The sequence below is a fragment of the Bos mutus genome, chromosome 16, assembly GCF_027580195.1.
Source record: "Bos mutus isolate GX-2022 chromosome 16, NWIPB_WYAK_1.1, whole genome shotgun sequence".
In the NCBI taxonomy this organism is placed as follows: Eukaryota; Metazoa; Chordata; class Mammalia; order Artiodactyla; family Bovidae; genus Bos; species Bos mutus.
In genome coordinates this window covers 17,119,437-17,144,087 of record NC_091632.1, presented here as the reverse complement: position 1 = coordinate 17,144,087, position 24,651 = coordinate 17,119,437, and the positions used below count along the sequence as shown (strand labels likewise).

General features: G+C 40.7%; 1 protein-coding gene across 1 annotated transcript in view; it reads right to left on the bottom strand.

The window, feature by feature from the left end:
* CENPF (centromere protein F) overlaps nt 1–24,651 on the bottom strand; it is a 62,182-nt gene that overhangs the window by 16,301 nt on the left and 21,230 nt on the right. Inside the window, exons 8-15 of the mRNA XM_070384775.1 lie at nt 23,460–23,585; nt 21,938–22,066; nt 20,019–20,141; nt 14,453–14,588; nt 9,228–12,622; nt 5,729–7,991; nt 4,705–5,189; nt 3,318–3,470 (exon numbers count right to left, since the gene is read on the bottom strand). Coding sequence (XP_070240876.1) covers nt 3,318–3,470; nt 4,705–5,189; nt 5,729–7,991; nt 9,228–12,622; nt 14,453–14,588; nt 20,019–20,141; nt 21,938–22,066; nt 23,460–23,585 — 6,810 coding nt within the window. The remainder of the gene's footprint in view (nt 1–3,317; nt 3,471–4,704; nt 5,190–5,728; nt 7,992–9,227; nt 12,623–14,452; nt 14,589–20,018; nt 20,142–21,937; nt 22,067–23,459; nt 23,586–24,651) is intronic.

The following is a 24,651-nucleotide window of genomic DNA, read 5'->3' as shown; positions in this document are numbered from 1 at the left end:
ATGCAGACTTAAAGTATACAGGAGGATGTGTATAGGTTATATGCAAACACTATGCCATTTTATATGAGGGACTTGAACATCTGTGAATTTTGGAAACTGGAGGGGCCTAGAACCCATCTCCTGTGGATACTGAGGGATGACTTAATTCACTTTAAATGGCGACTTCACCTCCAGGGCAACTTCCTTTGTTCCAACCCCAGGTCACCTCCACAAGGAGCACAGGATCTCTGAAACCTCAACTTCATAACTAAGACACCCTGGACCAAACCTTCCTTGGCTCCCTTGGCTTCTCACTTTTTTAAGTACTTCTATTATGGTAATTTCTTGACCTCATCAACAGCACCACCAACACCTTTACACTCAAGCCCCCTTCCTTGGCCAGCTTACGTGCATCTTCTGTCACTTGAAGAACTTCCTTCCACATGCTCCCCACTCCTCTGCCCCTCTCTCCCTTCATGGTGCAGGACTAGCAAAACTGCAGCCCTAGAGGCATCTGGCTTCTCTGTGCGTGATCCCAAATAGCTGTTCCTACATGTGTTTATATACATGCTGTGTTCACTTTCTCATCAACCACTCCTCAACCCGCTCCAACCGTTTATCCCAGCTCCTCCTGAAACAGCATCATCAAGCTCCATGTTACAAACCCCATTCTTTAGCCCTCATCTCTTTCAACCTCTGAGCAGAATCTGATGCTGCTGACCACTCCTTCAGTCCCAAGACAGCCTCCACTCGTGCCTTCAGGAACAGGACACTCTCCTGGTTTGCCTCCTCCTGTCTTCTCAGTTCCTTTGCTGCCTCTTCCTCCTGTCTCACCCTACTTGCTGGGGGGTCACCTGGGCTGGGCCCTGAGCTGCCTCTTCACCTTCTCTTCTCCATCTGTATTTTCTACCATCCTCATAATTTTTAAACACTACCTATACTGTGAACTAGCCAAATTCATGTATCTTTCCTAAATCTTCCCTTCAATCACCAGCCTCCTGTGTTTTGTGTCACTTTAGATTGTAGTCTAGTTCTTTACCATCTCTTCCTACTGCTCCAACCTTCTTGCATATTATTTTCCATCTGACTTCAGCCACAATGGTTTCCTTTCAATTGTGAAAATGTCCATAGGTGTTTATAATTTCAGAGTTTTGTCCCCGCCCGCCCCCCCCGCCCCCTGCCTTTTTTGGCTGCTCCACGTCTTCTCAGCACACAGGATCTTCAACCTTTATCACAGCATGCGGGATCTTTAGTTGAGGCATGTGAACTCTCAGTCGCGGCACATGGGACCTAATTCCCTGACCAGGGATAGCACCCAGGCCCCCGGCATTGGGAGCACAGTCTTCGTCACTGGACCACCAGGGAAGTCCCTAATTTCAGAGATTTTGTCACACTGCGCTATAGACTTAGAAGGCTCCCTCCCTGGTCGTGTTCTTCACATGGTGCCTTCTTGCCTTGCAGTGGCATTCTCAGACAACCTTGTCTAAGTTAGGTTGTTCCCTACTCCTATACCCAACTTCCCAAACATTCTGCAGAAAGGATCTTGTTTCCTTTATCACACTTAACAGTCGTTTTTTTTTTTTAATAATAATAATTTATTTATTTGGCAACACTGGGTCTCCACTGCTGCACACGGGCTTTCTCTAGTTGCAGCAAGGGGGACTGCTCTCTAGTTCTGGTGCCCGGACTTCGCACTGCAGCGTATCTCCTATTGCAGAGCACAGGCTCAGTAGTTGGGCACATGGGCTTAGCTGCCTCAGGGTCTGTGGAATCTCGCCAGACCAGGAATCAAACCAGTGTCCCCTGCAGTGGCAGGCAGATGCTTAACCACTGGACTACCAGGGAAGTCTTATAGCACTCGAAGCATTTATGATTATTTTATACATTTCCTATGGAGTGATTTATTGTGTCGAGATGGTAAGCTCTGTGAGTGCAGAAACCACTGGATAGCTATCGTTCCCCGTTCTATCCTCTGACCTTAGTAGTATTTACAGGATGAATAAAGCCATTGCAGACCAACACGCTCATACATACAGCCTTCAAGCTGAACACTTAGCTTTTTTTTTTTTTTTTTTTTTGTAGAGCCTATAAATGAAATGCAAGTAACAATATACTAGGGATACTCTCAAACTGCTCAGTCCCAAGCAGATTTCAGCAGGTGCAGGACTCAGATATCATTCATAGGAACTCCTTCCACATAGCATTGCCACAAATCCCATGAACCAATTGCTGAGATTAAATGCCAAAGCGTTTCCATTTTTATTAAATATCATATTTAAAGAAACGCACAGGGCTTCCCTGGTAGTTCAGTGGTTAGAATCCACCTTGCAATGCGGGGGACATGGGTTCCATCCGTGGTCCGGAAGATCCTATAAGCCACAAGCAACTAAGCCCACGTGCCGTAACTACTGAGCTTGGACTCCAGAGCCCGTGCTCCACAAGAGAAGTCACGGCAGCGAGAAGCCTGAGCACTGCAACTAGACTAGCCTCCACCCTCTATAACTAGAGAAAGTCCACAGGCAGCAACAAAGACACAGCAAAGACATACAGTTAAGAATTTTTTAAAAACCTACCTTATTTTAAAAAAAAAGCACAAATTTCCCCCATTTCTTATACAGGCTATTCCAAATATCACTGCAACTTTATGTGATTATTCTGGTTCATAATCACAATTATATTTTCCTATCCTTTTCTAAAAACTACTTGGGGATGAAGTTGCACACGGATTATATGGATACAGGAATTTTACCATCTGGCTGCATGGTAGCTGCTACCTAAGTCTCGTTGTTAAGAGATTCAGGAGAAAGCGCGTGAATCAGCAATGTCTATTATGAGACCAGCAGTGGGAGTGGCAGCCCAAATGCTATAGTTCTGCCACCACCTGCCCTAAAATAGCACCCCAAGACTGCTCCAACTTTACATTTTTACTGTGACTCTCTGTTACTTTGTTAGTTCTTTGCAAGATCAGTGCATCTGTCTCTAGCAACACTCTGGCTTGTAATCTGGGGCAGGCCAGGAAAACAGCCTACTGAAAGCTGCATGCAATCCATTTCTGGTATGAGTTAATATAGTCAGAAGGGCTGTCTTCTATGAAAAACATATCTGGGCTCCTTGACAGGTATTTTGATGTGTTTGGGGGCCTCTTTGGACTCCTTCAGGGCTCATGACACTGCTGGATGGCAAAGATTACTGCAGGTCTGACCATGACATAGCTTTGGGTTATTCTTTTCAAAAGCTAATAAAAGTTTGATACATCTCAGAAGATCTTACAAAAACAAACAAGGAGAGAGTGCACAAGAATTATTAGAGTGTAATGAATCTGTCATGGAGAAACTTACTTTGCTGCTCTTCACTTCTTCCAACATTAAATTTAATTCTTCCGTTAGCCTGTTTTTCTCCCCACTAAATTCTTCTTTCAGTGCCACCGTTTTTTGTATCACTGCATGTATTTCCTTCTGAAACTCAGTTTCCTTCACAGTCATTGTGTTTACCTGAAATTTCATCTTTCATTAGGATCTGCTTATGGTTGTCTGTTTGATCAAATTAATCACTGTGACACAGCATATTTGTGACATTCACATCCCTCCAATAATAAAATAAAACCCAGCTAATCCTCCCGTTACTAATCCACTCAAATAATATTCTCAAAACCGACTGATAAGCTTGCCTTTTCTTCTCTGCAAGATTTAACAAAAAGACAGCAATAAGGAAAGGAATGACAAAGAAAGATAATATTAGCAAATCTTAAAATCCTTCATAGAGGTAATGATTTGAATTAAACTTAAACACCAGAAAGTATTTACGAGGCAGTGACTTAATCGATCAACCCTTGGATCTCTTATGTATTCTCTAGAGCCATGCTAAAACGCAAGAAACAGGATGATAGTTTGTTAAAACCAGTTAAAGCAGGATTGTTTGCATCCATCCCTACACCAGACTGAAATAGCCCAGTAAAGTCTGTCTAATTGTCTCTACCATAACTGCTATCACTTGCAAGCTATGCAAAAACTTGAAATTCTTAGAAAATATTGAGATATGATTGACTGTATTTTCTGGATAATCTACTTGTCCAATAAAAACTTAATTTGAAGGAATCACTTTCCTAGATCAGTAAGTATAGGGGAAATTTTTAACTTTTCTTTAATAGAGTTTCCTGATGGCAGATCTTCCCTTTCATCATCAGCTAACAAAACAGGAGACTGCCCAAAGAGAACGGGGCTGAAAGCACAAAATCCCTACGAGGGACATGTCCTGGGAGCCATGAGGGTTCTGTTGGTTATAATTATATCAGTATCTTTAACAGTTATTTCCCCTAAAGGCAAAAATGGCAGGGCAGAGGCAAAAGTGATCTCTACTGATTCTGACTAATATGTGTTATACTCTCTACAGCAGTGGTACTCAACTGGGTATGGGTATGTGGGCTACTATTCTGATGTACTACAAGAAATAAACCATGCGCAACCCAAAGCTTCTTCCCTATCCAGGTGTCACAGTGAAAACTGGGCCAATCCATAGAAGTACCCCATGGAAGTGTGTGCCAAAGCTAAGAATTACTCACTATTGGAGCCAAGTCAATATGCCCCATAGTTCAAGACCCCCAAACTTAAAGCCTTTACAAAGTTTGATCCTATACAGCAAACGCTGTCCAGAAGGAAACAGAACTCACACAGTGGTTGCCCCTCCTCCTGACAACAGATTCAAATGTAAAGACATAAAGCCACTTACTTTTTCAACAAAGGACATTTTTTCCAATTTTGTCAATTCAAGCTCTTTCTCCAGATTCCTGGAAGAATTCTGCAGAGCTTCTAAGGTGTCCTGCAAAGCATCATTTTTGGATTGCAGCACCTGAATCTTCTGCTCCAATTCCACCATCAGATTTTCCAGGTCTGCCTTTTGCTTCTTCCAAAGTTGCTGTTCTCCTTCCATCTGGGACAGTTTAGAGACAAGCTGCTCTTGGTCCTGAGTCTGACTTTTTAGTATACTGATTTCTTCATCCTTTTTCTCTAGTTTCTGTTTGCCATCTTCAACTTCTTGAATGAGGTCATTCACAGAAGACTGCAAAATCATGTAATTACTTTTGGCATCATCAAGGTCCTGCAGCAACTGAGCCTTCTCATGTTCAAGGGAATCTACTTGACTACTCAGGCTCTGTTCTTTGACCTTCCAGGTCTCTTGGTCATTACCCAAGGCTGCCATTTTCTCGTTTAGCTCTTCTAGTTCTTTTTGCAGCATCTCCACTGCAGCTTTAGATTCTTCCTTCATCTGTACTTTTTCTTGCTCTTTTTCCCGCAATAGGTTTTCAAATGAAGAATTTAACGTTTCTAATTCAGACACTCGACTCTGCTCCTTCTGTAATTCTTTAGTCAGATCTTCTTTTTCTGATCTTATATTGACAAGATCTAATTGCAAACCTCGCAGATTTTGGTCCATCTCCTCCACTGTTGCTTTCAGGGTCTCTACTTCTGCTTTGGACTTCTCAGCCTCAAGAGTCACATGCTCTTGGTTTTCTCCTGATAGCCTGAGTTCTCTTTCAAGGTTCTCAACTGTATCCTTAAGGAAATCGGCCTGATGCTCACTTTCCTTCAGTTTTTCTAAGATATGGAGCTGCTGCTTTTTATCAGCATCTAGGCAGACTTTCAGCTTTCCAATGTTATTTCTCAGCTGTTGTACTCCTCAACTGGGGAGTCCAGACTCTGTTCTTCAACCTTCCAGGTCTCCTGGTCAACACACAAGATTGCTACTTCTTCACTTAGCTCTTTCAGCTGTGTTTGCAGCATCTCCACTGCAGCTTTAGATTCTTCCTTCATCTGTACTTTTTCTTGCTCTTTTTCCCGCAATAGGTTTTCAAATGAAGAATTTAACGTTTCTAATTCAGACACTCGACTCTGCTCCTTCTGTAATTCTTTAGTCAGATCTTCTTTTTCTGATCTTACATTGACAAGATCTAATTGCAAACCTCTCAGATTTTGGTCCATCTCCTCCACTGTTGCTTTCAGGGTCTCTACTTCTGCTTTGGACTTCTCAGCCTCAAGAGTCACATGCTCTTGGTTTTCTCCTGATAGCTTGAGTTCTCTTTCAAGGTTCTCAACTGTATCCTTAAGGAAATCGGCCTGATGCTCACTTTCCTTCAGTTTTTCTAGGATTTGGAGCTGCTTCTTTTTATCAATGTCCAAGTGGACTTTCAGCTTTTCAATGTTATTTCTCAGCTGTTGTACCTCCTGGGCAGGAGAGTCCAGACTCTGTTCTTCGACCTTCCATGTCTCCTGGTCATCACATAAGGCTGCTACTTCCTCAGTTAGCTCTCTCAACTGTGTTTGCAGCATCTCCATTGCACTTTTAGCTTCTTCTTTCGTCTGTATTTTCTCTCGCTCCTTTTCTTCTAATAGGTTTTTCAATGAAGAGAGTAGCGTATCTAATTCAGACGCCTGACCTTGTTTTTCTTGTAGCTGTTTCAAAAGATTTTCTTTTTCAGACCGTATTGTGACAAGGTCTAATTCTAAATCTTTTAGGCGTTCAGTCATCAATTCTATTTGTGTTTTTAGGGTTTCCACCTCTGCTTTGCAATTCTCAGCATCAAGAATCACCAGCTCTTGGTTTTCTTCTGCCATCTGCAACTCCCTTTCAAGGGTCTCAACCTTGTCCTGAAGCGAGTCATTCCTCCGCTCGCTTTCTTTCAGTTTCTCTGAGACATGGAGCTGCTTCTTTTCATCAGCCTCAATGCGGACCCTGAGTTTCTCAATGCCTTTTCTCAACTGGTGCACTTCCTCTTGCGTGGAGCTCAGCCTCACTGCGACCTCACCCTTCTCCATCAGGGCAGCCTCCAAAGCCTTGGTGATGGCCAGCTTTTCATGCTCCGATTCGCTCAGTTTGGTCTGCAGGCTTTCGGATTCCCATACAAGTGAGTCTTTCTCTTTATTCAGTTGTTCAATTTGGTTTTCCAGCTCACTTCTTACCAGAGACAGTGCCTGTGAGTCCTTTTCCAAACTCTGAAGCCACTCTTGGAGATGCAGACACTCACTTTGATGAGATTCAAGCTCCCGTATTTTCTCCTTCATCTTTTCAGACATCTGATCTAGCTCTTGATTTTCTTTTGACAAAGTATCTAACTCTCCACGAAGCTGATCTCTCTCACTTGTGACCACTGAGAGTCCTTCCTCAAGACAGGTTATAACTGTTTGTTTATTTTCATTGTCTTTTTCTAAATATAGTTTCTCTGTTTGAACTGCCTCTAAGCTGGCTTCAGCAGAGAGGGCATGATGCTCCATGCTATCTTTCTCAGATTGAATCCTCTGTAGCTCATTTTCCACCTGGAGACATTTCTCTCTCCAGTTGTCAGTCACCTTGGCTACATCATCTTCAATACCTTCATGTGGAAATTTGCTTGTGACCATTTCTAAGTTGGAAGTGAGACCTCCTGAACTTTCTTCTCTCTGGTTATGACAAGAAAAGGATTCCAATTTTTCATTTAAATCTAATTTTTCTTTCTTAAGTTCCTCAACTATTTTTTCCAATGCCACACATGCTTCAATCTTGGTAGTTAATTGTACTTCCAGTAAATGGAATTTTGAGTCTAACTCTTTGATTTCATTTAGCAAGTTTTCAACTTTTTGGTCACGCTCCTCTATGCCATGAAGTAATCTCAAATTCTCATTTGATGTCTCTTTTACTTTCAGCTCGAGACTCTGAATGGTTACCTGATTCTCCAGAAAATCCCTAGGCACTGAAGCATTAGGCCCAGAAAGGGACAGTTCAGAAATGCATCCTGAACAGCCCTGGGCTGGATCTTCCACTGGGATCTCATGACTGCTTTCTGAGGACTGCTCTCTGGACCATTCTTCTGTAAGTTTGGTTGCACCAGTCTTTGTTATTTTCTCCATCTCTAGACTGAGGTCCTGCTGAACATCTTTTTCACAAATCTGGTGAATCTCATGCTTTGGGGTCCTCTCTTTAGTTTCTGAAATATATTCTTCTGATTCTCTTATGTCACAGCTATCGTTTCCACCCAGAATAGCCTGTAGTTGCAAAATATAATAAGAATGCATCTTACTTTTCAAGAAGAATCAGAATAAATAGGCTTATTATTTTTTGGAAACTAGACACTTGTCTCTGCTAAATGGCATACTGCCTACCAGATTCACATCTCTCCATCCAAATAGTCAACACAATTAAACAAACATTCAGGAAGTGTTCTCCATGTGCAAGGTCCTGGGTATTTATCAAGAAGACAAAGCCTTCAGGTCAGTTTATGTGATCATCTAAATTGTGATGTAGTTATATTTCAAAATTTGTTTCCTGTTAGGAATATTTTAAGTAGCCAAATTTGAAATTTTCTTTGGGATTATCAAATAAGAGGCTAACAAATTCCAAATTAAATGGTCAGCTTCCATCTTCAGCATTTATGACACTCTTTAATAAGAGAAGGCAGTAAGGCTTCATGACGAGATTTCCAGGTCAAGGACTTAAATCACTTAATATAAGCAGCCTATATTCTTGGATAAATCACATGTTTAAACCTCCCCTTCTCTTATCTGTAAAATGGGGACTTTGATCACAATTGCTGTCACCTCTCCATGTGCCTTCTACCACCCTACAGAGGTAGAGGGAGGTAATTAAGTGAGACTCATTGACTGTACACCATTATTAGTTTAGCTGGTAGACTGGAAAAGACAAAGGTATAAGTAACTAAACCACTTTTTATTCAACAAAGAAAAAAGTGTCTTTTAGAATAACTGATATCAAATCATAGATTTGTACCCAAGCAAAGTGTTAGAAAAGTATTCAGAATTACAAAATAAACACTAATATTTAGCTTCATGTCTATAACTCTGTAACATTAAAAAGTCTGAAAAGAGTAAGAGAGGTAAAAATTCTGATCACCTTACCATTCCTAAGTGCCAGTTTGAGATTCAATGTGTTTTATTAAATCACAAAGTGAAAATATACAGACATCCTCAAGAAGATATTCTGACTCTGTAACATGATTTTCTTGAGGATACTTTAAAAAACATCTGTAGTAATGTCCAATATAATAATTTTTAAAGATGATGATGATAGAAATTACCCCCTAAATAAAGGTGACACACTTTCCTAAAGTTCTGGCTTATTTTTTCAAAACTTTGGTATATTTTGCTCTTATTTCCTTAAACCCTAAAAATATTTTAATTTGGATTTAATGTCGATTTCAACAAACACTGCATGCCTCCTGGGCACTCGACTAGAGAAATAGCACGTCAGTCCCGTGTACTTACATCTTCTATGTCGGTGCCAAGCAGAGACCGAGAGCTTAAGTCCAGACCCTGCAGCTGAAGCCGCGCCACCTCAAGCTCAAGTGTAAGGTGCTCTGTGTGTCTCTTTTCAGCCGCCAACTTGGACTCCATCTCCGCTGTCACATCTGTCAGCTTCTGCTGCCACTGTTCATTTTCTGACAAATACTGCTTCCTGAGGTCGTCAAGCTCCTCCCTCGAAGAACTCAGTAGCTCCTTGAGCTCTTTGATCTCCTTGTTTTTCGTAATCCCTTGACTTTCGATTTCCTCTTCCAGCTGCTTGAGGGACTCGAGGTACGTCTGACAGAGGGTCTCAAGTTCTCGAGTGCTCCTCAGTGGGACAGAGGGGATCTCTTTCTCGGTCAGCTTCTCCTCCTCCAGACTACTACAAGAGACTTCCTCTACATTGGACTGGTTTGCCGAAACAGTCCCTTCTAGATTATTCAAAAGGGACGTTTCTGTTGTGTGCTCTAGAAGATCTTTGTAAAAAGAGGACTCTCCCAAACTTGCCTTACCAGGGCTGTCAGTCACACAAGAAAATGACAAGGACAGTAAATGCTCCTCCCCAGGTCCTGGTGGCACCTCCTTTACCAAGTCACCTTGAGAGCTTCTCAGACTCATCGACAAGACTGAATTTTCAGCCTTTAACGTGTCGACGTAGGACTGCAGCTCTGACATCTTAGAGCTCATCAGACAGTGCTGTTCGTGTAAAATTTTGTGTTCACTCTGTAAAGATGAAAATTTCTCCTGTAATTCAGCAAAGTGCATTTGAACCTCTTTGTTTGACACGGTCAAATGCTCATAGACATTACTGTCATCCAAAGGATTTAAGTTCACAGATGTCTGCTCATCTTGTTGTTCACCAAATTCACCTTCTGGTGTTTCTTCCACTAACTCGCCTTGGAGAAGTGCATTTTTGTCATTTAATGTTTCAACTTCATTTACTAGTTTCCCTACCTCTTCTGCCATTTTACTAGTTGCTGTGATACATTCTGATCTTGAGTCATTCAGCTCAGATATGAGTTCAGACTTTTCAACCTGCAGGGCTTCACACATTTTCTCTAACTCATTCAGCTTGTTCATGGCTGTCTGTAGAGAGCACTGCAGGTGGGCATTGTCCTGCTGACTTGTTGACAACTCCTGAAGCACTGAAATATATTTTTCTTCTGGATCTATTTCAGAGTCTCCAAGGCCACTAATATCTTGTGACTGAGGATCTTGTTGCAAATCTTCAGTTTCTAATTCTCTAGTTTGTAACTCGTACTGTAGACACTCTTCCTTCTCACTCTTCTGAAGTTTTAATTCCATGTTTCTGACTTCAGATTCTACTTGCACCAGCTGTGCATTACAAGTGTCTGGAGAAGTATCTTTAACATCAAGATCCATCGGAAGTTGAAGGTGACATGTATTTATCTCCCTCTCTTCTTTCTCAGAGTCTTGAATTGGTTCCAATTCTAGACATTGATGCTCATGTTTCGTCTTCATTAATTCCATCAGGTGTTCATTCTCTTGTAATAAGGCACTAACTTCCTGTTGCATCTTATTTTGTTCTTCCTTTAAATTCATGATTTCTTGCTTTAAACCATCAGTCTCCCTCTTAGAGCTGTTTTGGATATCTGTAATCTCAGACTGCAGGGCTTGCTGCACTGTCTCCAACTCCACAATTAAATTCTGGTTTCTTTCTTCAGCTAATGCTAACTGTGATACAAATGCTTGGTGTTCCCTTGCAAATGTTTCCTTTAGCTGTCCTAATTCATTTTTTCTGTCTTCACAAACACCCGTGCACTCACTCAGCAAGCATTCTAATTTAGAGTTCTTTTCCTGAACCGCTTTATATTTTTCACTAAGATCCTGAAATGCATTTCCTGTTTCTTCACATCTTTGTAGTAAAGTAAGCCTTTCTTGTTTATACTGATTAGATAACTCTGAAATGCTTTTGTCTCTTTCATCTATACAGTTCGAAAAACTCTCGGTTTTTTGGAGCAAGTTCATCTTCTCTTGAGTTAAGGTGGCATTAATTTCCTTGAGAGTCCCATTCTCTTGGGTCAACTCTTCAATGTCCTTTTTATTTAGAGAAATGATGGAATTCAGTTCCTTTTTCTCCAAGCTCAGGGTTTCAGACAAAAACTGTAGCTCCTTTAGAGATTCCTGAAGTAAATGGTTGTTCTTTTTTAACTCTCCAATCTCTGCCTGCTCAGTTTCTAATTTTTCATTCAAAAGTTGCAACTCTCTTTCCTTGCTCTCCAGGGCAGCTAAAGTTTCAGCAACAACATTCTGATGAACAGAAGTGTCTTCTTGTAACTTACTAATGCGTTGGCTTGTTTCAGCCACAAAACTTTGATGCATCTGTTCTGCTTTCATGAGGTTTTCTTCAATTTCTCCTTTGATTTGCACCAACTCTTCACACTGCTTCTGCAGATCTGAGTTCATCTGCTTTTGCGACTCTAAGGAAAATTCAAGAGAAACAACTCTATTTTGCAACATGGATGAACTTTTCGGACTTTGGTCTGTTGCTACATGGCATCTGCTCCTTTCTGAAGGCACACTTTCTTGCTCTCCGATTATATTTGCAAAGGAATTGTTCAGTGCAGACTGCTGTTCAAAAGCTAAACGACTTCTCTGATGAGGCTCAATTGTCATCGCAGAGGAATCTCTGGATTTTAGCAGATCCCTGAGGCTCTCAGATTCAGCATGCAAGTCTTGGTAACGCTGGTCTTTGTCCATGATTTCACTTGACAGTAACTGAAGCTTATGTTCTAGGTCTTCCACTTGCCCAGTGAGGTGAGAGATTTTCAAACACATATTTTCTATCTCCTTCTCGTGTTTCTGATCTGAGAACTCAGCTTTCTGTTGCAGTTCTCCATAAGCTCGTTTCTGTGTCTCTGCCTCTGCGGTTTTGCTGTCAACCACATTTTGAAGGTTCCTGATCTCCACGTTTAGATTTTCTCTTTCCATCTCCAGAGTTCTTACCCTCTCGTTATATTCATGACTTTTTATTTGTTGTGTCTTAAGACAAGTTTCCAAGTGATTAACTTTACTCTGCAAGCTTTCTTTTTCTGATTCCATCTGATTTAAAAGTTGTTCGTTTTCACTTTTCCAGCGAGAAAACAGAGTTTTCTCTTCTTTTAATTCTTCATATTCTTTCTTCTTTAATTCCAAAGCACTCAACAATGCTTCAGATTCTCTCTCTGTTTTGCTTAACTTTTCGTTCAGTTGTTCAATGTGATGTTCCCTTTTCTTCAAAAGGTCTTGAGAACAATCTCGCTGCTTTTCCAGGTCAGCCAAGGCAAGCTTCAGTTTCTCTAAAGTCAAGGAATTCTCTTGCTGATTTATCTTTTCTTGAAGATCTCTTAACATGGTTTCCTGAGAGGTATTCTTAGCTATTAAAACAGAAAAAATATATTTTTAAGTTGTCATGGCTTTAATAAATACTTATTCTACAAGAATTCTAAACTCTAAAAAAAAAACAAAAACAAAAACAGCTTAAGTCATGTAAAAATTGGCATTACTGCCTGTATACCTCCTTGAAAGTAAACCACCTGATAATTATCTAAGCTCATATAAAGAAAATGGTCCTTTTCAGGATGGCAGTACATTTGTTTATCTTCTTTCTAAGCAGCATAACAAAGTGCTATTGTATAAAACACCAAGGGGTTATCTTCCTAAGCACTTGAAACTTTCTTTTATTCTTTTACCTTGTATATGCTTATGTATATTCATATTTTTGCCTTTTGGAAATAGCTATTCAAGGAGAGAAAAGTGTGACAAGAGCAGCACTAAAATGGAAATATCCCACATCACTATGCAACATCCCTGATATCTCAGAAAAGTTAATAACTTCTTTGCCATTTTAGCCAAAAATCCACAGGATCAAGCTTAAGTACAAGAGTATATGGTGCTACAGGGAATTATACTCAATTATTCTGTAATAACCTGTAAGGGAAAAGCATTTGAAATCAGGTGTGTGTGTGTGTGTGTAACTGAATCACTCTGCTGTACAACTGAAACTAACACAACACTGTAAACCAACTATACTTCAATTTTAAAATGTACATGGTTCTATATATCAGCAACTCTGGAGACGAACATAGGAATGTCAGTGAGGAGCAATGGCCCACACCCCAGCCCCTCAGAGTCAGGGTGGTGCCTGTGAAGATGAGAGTCATCAGGAAGATGTCATAGACTCCATCACTGCCTGTTCTCTGCTTAAAAACTCCCGTCTGCCCACAGGCCCCTCCGAGTTGAGAATAACCACACTGCCTTCATTCAACAATGGGAAGTCTTAAAGAATCTCAGTAGATGAAAAAGGTAGCATGTATTATAAACTCAGGTGTTATACCAACTGGACAGCAATTCCTCTTTCCAGCCCGCTCATCTCCGTCTACCTAATGAGAGTGGATGGCTGCTGGAGACAGCGCCACAGGGGCTATTTGTTTGTCAGAGCCTCAAGCAATGACACGGTGACCAACGCTGAAAAAAACACCCTCTTTCTTTCCCTATAGTTTTCTTTCAAAACACCTGAAGATTGATATTTCTACTTCCTGCCGTGGAAAATTGAAAGCTGTATGGGGAGGTTAGAATTTAAAAAAGAAAAGAGTCAGAGAACGCTCAGGTTAAAAGAAATCCAAGACGTGCAAACACCCCAGGGGAGAAAATAAATCTAAATAAAGACACATGGCACATACAAATAAGTGTGAAACAACGGAATCATTTGGTGTACATAGCCTCATTCTGTGGCTACATAGAAAGTAAGGAAATAAAATCATTCAGTCAAGTAAGCCATCCAAAAACAACGGTCACTAAGGGCTGGGAAAACATGCATTTAATATAGAATTTTCCATTATAAGGGAAACGGTAATGGGTGAGTAGATGAGCCGTCTGGATGTAACTAACAAACACACTTGAGACACAAAATAGCATGCTGGGGAATGAGACAGCACCAACAATTTACTTTTGTATGGAAAATATTTACCCTTTTGGTTTCAAAGTGCTGAAAACCAGGCATTTGGGGACTCAGTGTGTTCCAATAAAAAAAAAAGTCCAACTATCACTCTAGAAACTAAAAAGTGGAAAAGCAAAAACTTTTTCCACATCAGCTGCTGACATCTCTCTGGGAGAAGATATGGAAAAATTCAAAGAAGTTTCTAATGACATCCAACCTCCCTCGAGGGAACATTAGCCTAGGGGAAGAACTCTAAAACGCCACTCACCCTTCATTTCTTCTGCAAAATTCTGGCTCTGACTCAAACACTGCTTGGCCTTCTTCAGTTCTTCCTCCAGGTGGCAGACTTCTCGGGCCCTTTGCTCAGACTGACTCTTGAGGAGGCTGTTTTCCCTCTTCATTTCCTAAAAGACAGGTTTAGGTAGTTGTCTTACTGTCCAGACAGATGCTCAAGCAACTCAGGACTTCTGCCTTGGTGGGACTTCTGTCTCATGGGACCATGTGTGCATCTCACTAGGAGAGGAACCACACTTGCCCTTCGAGCAATGAAGTTAGACAGTTTTATTTCAATAAAATGATACTATAAATAGAAGTCAGAAGCACGAAACCTAAAAACTGATAATCTTTTTCCTTCAAGAAGTTTACTTTTTGAACTTTCCGGGTGTCCCTGTGGTTGTTAAAACATTCGCATATAAGGAAAACCCTTTTTACAAGCCTCCCAAAGACACAATCACTCCAAGTTTCCATCACGCCTAAATAATCAAATATATCTTTGCAAAGTTCCGAGGTGCTGACGAACCAAAAAAATTCATGTGATGATTTTTGATCTTTTTTTGTAAAACCATCTTAAGTTTCACTGCTATATGGGAATGTCTTTATGAGTCAATTACCTTTAATAAATGTTTATTAACGTTTGCAATGTACAAGATGTTGGAATGGGCATTATGAAAGGTGCAGTTACAAATTAAGACAGAGTCTCTGCCCTCAGGACAGGTACCTGCCAGGGGGCCATCACTTAATACATGGCAGGATGTGTTATATGCTCGAGAGAGGTGAAGTGTGCTATGGGAAATGAGAGGCTGGAGCATGGAAGGATCAATTCTACAGGGAGGAATCTGAGGCTTCCCAGTGAAGACAGGTCTTTTGGTGGGTACCTGATTAAATGAAGAGCCGTGCATCGATGTGCCATAGAATAGCAGACAGACACATGCAGCCTCATTCTATTTTCTAGGGAGACCTATTTTTCTTAGTCTTAAAACAAAGTAGTATTTGTCTGCCGAATAAAAATGCTTCTTATTAACCATGTGACTTGCATAATAAATATTATAAATCCTCTATCCATATTCCTCAACCCGCTGTTCAACCTTCAATGATGTTACAGTTGTTAATTATTTCAACCTACATTATATGGCACCTTCTGGATCACTGGGAATTGGCATGTATCATGACAAACTGACAGAACTACGCAACCCCCATCCTTGGAGTGGTGTGGGGAGGGGAGACTCATAAGCCGAACTTTAAAAGCACACAAACACACTTAGAAAAATATTCCTCTGAGAAGGGAATTTTTGAATTCTTAAAGAAACAGTTAAGACCCATCCTCCAAAACCCTACTGCACCGTTAGAAAACAGATGGCCCTGGCAACGTGGTGCTGGAAGCCTGCCTTCAATTATCAGTCTGGTTACTACCAGCAGATGGGTACTGATGTAGCAAAGCCAAATTCAAGAAGAGGGAGAATCTGGCTGGTACAAAGTACTTGAACACTTGCTGGCGGCTGCTGTGTTCGTGTATATATGTTCATTTCATCATCAAAATTTAAGAGCCCGCTGCACTTATATTTCTGTCTCCTTTGTCTTGATCCTCCCTCCTTTCCATGTGCTCAACTGAGACTCTATCAAATTAAGAGATCCACCAGAACTAAAGGCCCGCACTGACTCATGTCAAAACTGACATTCATACCAGTCATTGTGAAATTCTGCACAGGATGAATGATCACTAAGGTGCAAGGATGTGATCGACTTAAATGAGCTTCATTCAACTAGAGAATGTGTAATCACTTGTTTGTTCTTCAGACTCAGAATAATCCCCACTCAAATTAGATCACAGATATGAAAGGAAAAATACCTTAACTCACTCTAACGCAGGCAGCGGGGCATTAGTAGTAGTGTTTCTTCCTAAAATTCAACAGCAGCTAGATTCTGTGTGTTCAATGTTAAGATCAGCCAAATGAGCTCACATAAGAGAGCAACTAGAATGTAACCATCTAAGATACATTTTGCAACTTGTATTTTTTGCTCTAAAAAAATCATTGAATCAAATGGCATCTACATTTAGAGGTGTGGCCAGAAAGCTAAAGCTGGGTGCATCCCAGCAGGAGGAAGGAAGGTGAAAAGAAGAGGAAGGAGGGACCCCAGGAGGGAGGGGGACAACTTATGTTTATGTGTCTGCTCATCTCTATCCATCATGTCCATAACTGGAGACATTTAAGTGAACACTAAGCCCAGTGGAAAGATTAACGTGCCTTTATTCTGGCATTAGCTCCATAAATATTTGTTTCAAATGAAGAAACGTTCTGCCAACCCCGGGACCCTGAGGCTTATCATGCTCTGGCTGTGGCCAACCCAAGAATTTTAAAAGGCCAGAATTTAGAAAATGAATATCTGCAAATGAAGCTGTAGGCTGCCATCCATCAGCAATTAGTTTTCTGCACAGCTTACAGCCACTTAAGACTTGATTGGGTAGCTCATTACCAACAATGAGTTAAGCATACAAGGATACAGTCTCCCAGGCATCTCTCGCCACCAAACATGATTCAAAAATTGGGCACCAGTCTGGAAACACACAACAAAAATCCCTATAACCACAAGCCAGCACTAGAGCTTAGCAAGCAATTCCACCCAGATCAACTTTGGTTTTAGAAGCAGCAAGGGAAGTGTCATTTCCTAGGGCCAGACAAAACACATTTCAGCTACTGTGTGGCATCTTGTGACAGCACCCAGGAATGAAGCTTAAAACATCCCCGGCTGGCGCAAAGGATGTATGCAAAAGATGTACTTCTCCCCTTCCGCCTCATCATTCTCGCCTGCCAGACCAGGTCCCTTAGAGGACCCCGTGTCATACAGGTCCCCACGCTCAGGAAGGTCCCCAAGCAAGTGTTCCCTCATCTTGGCTGTCAAATGACAGTTTATGATTGTCGAACCCCAGTGCTATGGGGCTGGCACTAGATGTTGGATGAGCAGCCTAGCTAAACCCTCCATTCACTTTGATACTAAATGTTAACTTTACCCTTGATTGGGCCATTAAATCACGTTTCCACTACTGATAATTTCTCATTGTGAGTGGCATATTAGTTTGCGAAACACGGACAAGGAACATTTCGGTACAACTGTCACATTATTTCAGCATCCAAAACCTATAAGCACACTAGACTTGCTTGCACTTACTTATAATTAGATACAGAAAGACACCCAGAGTGATAGCCTAGAATAGGCTATAATTTTAAATGCCAAAAATCTCAAATGCCGTGTCCTTTGCTCATCACTTTCTGTGCCTCGGGGTGACAGCAAACAGTGGTCACACCAAAAAAGTTCTAACAGTTATCAAGACCAAAGGGCCCTATGGGTTGGGCACAAGTCTAAGCACCTGACATACAATACTTAATTTAATCATTAATTCAACTCTGAAAAGGGAGGGGTTCTATTAGTCCTCATATGAAGACAAGGCAAGTCAAACTCAGAAAGGGTAAGTCACGGTCCCAAGGCCACAGAGCAGGTTCAGATCTCACTTCGTCTAAAGCCACCATTTTACCACAAAGTTATACCCGTGTCAAACTGGATAGATTGTTTTTGATTCCAATCCCAATTCAAAATGTGAGAGCCAGCTAAGCCCTTTGAATTTTTGATATTATTCTCAAAAGAAGACACATAACACAAACATGCATTGAAGACTAATTCTAAGTGAGCTCTCTGGCCCTGTGCTAGACACCTCCATGACTGCCCTCACTGACACAGAACTTTATGAAATATTGAGCAAAACATGACTGGCATTGAACTCAGCACAGCTCGAGTTCATGGTGGACAGCTCCTCGGCTGACAAACCAGACCCTGCAGGGACGCATGAGTCTTCAGAAACACCTGCAAGAAATGTCCAGCTCGCTATGCAGCCTTGGCCCGACAAACCGTTTAAAAAGTGTTTGGACCCATTTAACCAGACGATCACTTTTACAAAATGTTTCCACCAGGCAGCCAGTGGAGTCGCAGGAGAGTTCCTGGCTGAAAGGGAAGCTCAGAGAGGGAAGAGCTCGCTGCCAGTCTGCCTGTGGAAATGTTAGCAGAAGCATCTGTTGGTTGGTCCCCACTGGCCAAAAGGCAAACATTTGTTTTGCTGAAACAAACGCTTCCATTTAAAAACGTTTGCTGATGAAACCATCATCTGATATGAAGCTTTCCTCTACTCAGGCGGCTGGGGCTGGGGCCGCCTCTCTCCAGCAATATTACCCTTCTGAGGCTATAGCTGCTTTAACAACCTCTTCTTTGCCACTGACAGATGTTCTGATTCTAGAACCGATACACTTTTTGAAGCTGAGAGGATAAATACATTTAGACTTGCCTCACCTGGATAAATCACTGTTCCTTACAGAGAAAAAAAAAAAAAAACTGTATAATCTAACAAGTAATTTTAGATATGTAAAAGATTTAATATTTAATACTTTAAAAATATTTTAAAAACTAGTGAAAAATAGTCTTCCCTGTGACATTTGATGGAGAAGCAACCTCTACTGTTCTGCTGTGCTTCTTCATAAGACTATGAGGCTGACTTACGGCTCTACTCAAACTGTTTTCAGCCTACGAACTGTCCCTAAGTGGTTTTTAATTGAGTCCTTTAAAATAAACTCCAAGCAACTAAATAAATTCAGAGAGAAGCAAATTAAAGTAAGTATGGATAAAATCTATTGGTAGAAGCACTATCAGGCTACTCTTCGTATCCTCGTCACTGGGAAACCTCATGCACCATGTGTATCATGACCATGACTCTACAAAGACACCACCACCCGTGCCTGCACATGTTTCACATGAAGATCAGTGTGTGACTGTTGAAGCCAGAGTCATACAGTTATTAGTTAATGCTTTTGTAACAATATTAAATCTAGAAACCCTTTATCTGTCAAAAAAACTTTATTTAAGTCTATCACTTTGGAAAGGGGACTTAAATCATACCTTCACCAATTTTGTTACTTTTCACTTAGAAAGCCCCTTGCAGGACTTCCCTGGTGGTCCCGTGGTTAAGAGTCTGCCTGCACTGCAGGGGACACGGGTTCTATCCCTAGTACGGGAATATCCCACATGCCAGGGAGGAACTGTGTGAGCCTGTGTGCTGCCACCGCTGAGACTGAGTGCCCCAGAGCCCCGCGGCACAACAGGAAAAGCCCCCGCAGCTAGAGGAAGCCCGTGCAGTGCGGACCCAGGCCTAGCAAAAGTAGATACATTTTAAAGGTAAAAGGAAATAAAAAGAAGAAAAGAAAATCCTGTGCTTTCTTCCATCCTTCCATCTCACAGGTGGTCTAAATCTATCTTAAAATAATAAAGAATAGTACCAAACGGATTTACTACAAGTCATGTTTTCCTATAATTGCTAGATGCTTATTAGTAAGTTACATCAGAACAGAAAGTGAAAAAACCACTTATGTTCTATGTCATAGATTATATACAAAACACTTTGTAATACTTCTAGCAAATAAAAAAGAAAAACACTATGTGGGGAAAATGGTGCAGAAATTCTTTAATCCTTGCACTTCCTCACACACAGAAGCAAATAAATGCTCTCTGCTCCTTACCTCACTGCTTCTCCTCAGCTCATTTTCCTTGGTCTGACTTGCCTGTAAGGCCTGTTCAGTTTTGCTGAAATTTTGCTTAAACTCTTCCAATTTTTTTTCTATCTGTTGCTTTACAGATGTGACCTACAAAGAGAAAACAAGGCAAAGCTTCATTTTTGTTTTAACTTTTCAATAGCTATTCATTCTTAAATAATATTAAATTCTTAAATAATAAAAAGGTCATGGAATATAAGAATGAAAGCAATCTATTTTGGTTGAGACATAGTATATATGTTATAGCTTAACATGGTCCTAGAAGCTGAACTTAAAATACCATCATGTTAACCCATGACATCACTTGGCAATAGCATACGTTGATGAATACAGCTGGGTTTGGGGAGGAAATCACAAAAGAAAAAATTAACTACAAGAAATAAAACAACTAAAATTTGTTTAAAAAATGAGACGAGAAACAACAACAAAAGATGGGAAAACAAATTGAGAGAACACATTTGCAATAATACAACAGAATAAAAATGATATTCCCAAAATACAACACATAAAGCATAGCTATGATTCAATGTACAAAAAAGCAAGCCCATTTAAAAATGAGCAAAGGACAGAAATAGAAATTTTTTACAAAAGAGACAAATGGCAAGTCATCCTCTGAAAGAAATAACCTCAGTGGTAATTAAGAAACTGTGAATTTAAAAAATAATAACATTTTTCACTCTTTGGCAAAATTTTTAAAACCAGGACTGTCTGCTACTAGCAGGATGGAGGTAACAGGCCTCTTATACCTGGTGTCAGGTAAACTGCTACGACTTTCCTGGAGGGCGGCTTGGAAGTACCCTGTCACGTGTGAGAAGACATATGCCCTAGAGGCCATCCATGTCACATGCAGGAAGCTGTGCTACAGAAACATCAGCCCATACACGTTCATCTGCCCAGTGATCCGACCAATGGTGCCACACAAACCTCAGTACCCAGTGGCAGGGAAAACACATCAACTACAAAACATCTGACTAGGACAAAGCTCAGACAGTTTTCCTTTTGTGACAAAAATTAAAACAAGCAAGAAAAAAAAAAAACAATTATACATCTGCAAATGTTTATTGTTTTTTTAATCTTAGAGGACAGCCAATAAATAATTCATAAAGATTTATCCTGGCACAGGAGGATTCTGCTAGTACAGAAACCCAGGTGAGTGATGATGTGTATTAGAGCACATATATACACATGCATGCAAATATACACTCAAGTGTACGTGTGTGTGTGTGTGTGTGTGAATAAATAAAGGTACAGTCAGCAGAGTTTTAAGGAATTACTTTGACATATGAGAGGAAAGAGGACTTGAAGATGATGGGAAGGTTTTGACCGAAGCAATGTGAAGAATGGAATTGCTATTTACTGGGACAAGGAAGACTAAGCAAAGAACAACACGTTAAGTGTGAAATGCCTGTTAAACACATGAGTGAAAATATTGGATGCACACCCCCAAGTCTGAAGTTCAGACCAGACATCCAGGCTGGAGATTTAAATATGGGTGTCATCATCACACGGAAGAGTCAGAAAGCCATAAATCTGGATGAAATCATTTGTGCAGTGGGTGTTAAAAAAGTAAATTATAATTTTTTTAGCACTTTGACTGGAGGCATACACACTTAGGAGAGCTCCCATGTGGCGGCATGACCAAGAACCACCAGAATATCAGAGACGCCCACAGACCCTCAGATCTGAGATCCCCACTCAGCGTTCCCTTTCTCTAAGTGAGAACACCCAGACCCAGAGAGGTTCAGTTTGCTCTCCACTTTAATAACTACAGAAAGTGAGGAAAGTTTTTTTCCTTTAAAGGAATCCTATTGGTACAGAAATGACACGTTATTTTAAAACGTAGGGGAGGAGGTTATGGAGGAGGGAGAAATAAGTTAGCACCCTACTTTATCCAGTTCAGCCTGTAGGATGTTGTATGTGTTCTTAGCTTGCTGTAGCTCCTGGGTGAGCCTGGCTTTCATCTGAGTGCACTCCTGGTCCAGGGTTTGGAAGGAAAGCTGTTGACGGGAGAGCTCCTAAAAAGTGAAAGACAAACGCATCCAACAGACGCTGGTTAACAAGGGAGAGCCCAGGGCGAGACCCAGACATCCTCCAGGCACAGCTCTTCTGAAAGAACAGGAGATGATGGAGCCAGTCGGCATCTACTTGATGACCAACACAGGCAGCCTTAGCACCCGTCCCGGGCATCAGATCCTGGTCTCTGAGCGGAAGAGGAAGCAGTCCCCCAGGAGAACACGTGGAAACTGGCCCGTTGGCACCTCATCCCCATCTTAAATGAATCACCTCTGTTCTGAGGTACCCAGGGACAAAAGGGTAGAGCTGAGAGCCAACCAGTCACAACTCCACTGAGAAATCAACACACTCAAAAAGGGAGCTTAAAACACCACTGACCATTGAGAATAACAGAAAGTAGATGCCACCAATTAACCTTGATAACCACACAGGGACACCAGATTCACAATTCCAATAACTCTCACTGAAGGACTACAGACCTACTTCCAGGCTAACTCACCTGAAACTGATACCAAGATTTATCCAAGTGCATCTTCAGCCCTAACTTGTCTGCCAACTTCTTCCCCCTAGACGTTAATCACCTTTCTAATGTATTTGCCAACTCACAGACTTTAGAAACAGCTGGAAGGACCTCCCCTGTGGACTGGTGGTGAAGACTCCACCTTCCAAGGTGGATCAGGTGTAGGTTCAATCACTGGTTGGAGAACTAATATTCCACACACCACAGGGGATGGCCAAAAAATTAAAAAACAAAGAAAACTTGTAAAAAAAAAAACAAACAAAAAAAAACCAGCTGTAGAATGTAATATAATTTCCCTTACAAAACAGAGTGTTTGAAACAAGAAATACAATCCTTTTCTGCTGCTGCTGCTGCTGCTAAGTCGCTTTAGTCGTGTCCGACTCTGTGCGACCCCACAGACGGCAGCCCACCAGGCTCCACCATCCCTGGGATTCTCCAGCCAAGAATACTGGAGTGGGTTGCCATTTCCTTCTCCAATGCATGAAAGTGAAAAGGGAAAGTGAAGTCTCTCAGTCGTATCCGACTCTTAGCGACCCCATGGACTGCAGCCTACCAGGCTCCTCTGTCCATGGGATTTTCCAGGCAAGAGTACTGGAGTGGGGTGTCATTGCCTTCTCCAATCCTTTTCTACTTGGTATCAAATTTCAAACAAATCAGAAAACATGGATTAAAAAAAAATTTCTAAAGCCCTTCTCCAATCAAAAACTGAAAGATGGAAAAGTGTGAAGGAAAGTATAGTAACCTTTTCCACACAGCATTTCCCCTCTAGTGGAACATCCCAAATGATGACAGACACTCCTCTTTTCAAATGATCAACCTAGGAAACCACCACAAGAGCCTTCTGGACAAACTCCTCATGAATCCGTTTACCTTACCTCTTGGAACTCTTTTTCTTTCTCCTTGATTTTCTGTTCCAGAGAACATCTGGCACTTTCTGCATTTTGACGCTGACAACTCAAATCTTCAGTCAATTTTTTCAATTTTTGTTCCAAAGCAGTACACTAAAACAAATTAAGACGTTCAATACAAAACAAAAATTATTCTTGGAAAGAAGCAAACATTTTGAATTTCAGAAAAATTAGTCCCATGATCTGGTTCAAGTTCAAACATTGTGTTTTGACTTTTTTATATCATACAAAGTTGGGGCTAAAACAATTAGCCAAATACCAAAACTACTACAATTATTTTAGCACACATAAATTTATATTTGGGAAATATCAGCAAGGATATAAACCTGCATTAGGCTATTTAAATAAACCCTTCATAAGTTGTGCCATAAAAGAAATCAGTGTGTCTGAATATTGAGTCACCTAACATTTTGTCGTACAGAAATGAGAGGTTAAAATGCAGTGATGTTGACCTGTGTAAATTAGAGGCTGCAAAATAACCAGAGGGTACCTATTATCCTCATACGTAGTCTGTTTCAAGAATAATAGATTTTGTGAGAAGTTTTAAATATTAATATGCATCTCTCCACAATGCTCCCACTATGTCATTTTAAATGTTTGGAAGTTCACAGCACTCCAGAGAGTATCACAATGGGTTTTAAACCAAGCTGCCAAAGGCAACACAAAGAATACTCATTTGCCTTTTTACATAGCCAGTTATCTCTTTTTTTAAATTGAACTATAGTTGATTTACAGTGTTATGTTAGTTTCAGCTATACAGCAAAGTGATTCAACAACACACACATGCACACACACATATTCTTTTTCAGATTCTTTTCCATTATAGATTATTATAAGATACTGGATATAGTTCCCTGTGCTGTATTATTTATCCATTTTATATATAGTAGTGTGTATCTGTTAAGCCCAAATCCCCAATTTATCCCTCTCCCCACTTTCCCCTTTAGTAAGCATATATTTGTTTTCTATGTCTGTGAGTCTTTCTGTTTTACAAATAGGTTCATTTGTATGATCTTTTTTAGATTCCACATATAAATGATATCATGTGATATTTGTCTTTGACGTACTTCTAGTCTCTAGATCCATCCATGTTGCTGCAAATGGCATTATTTCATTCTTTTTTATACATAGCCAGTTATCTTTAAAATAACTGTTAAAA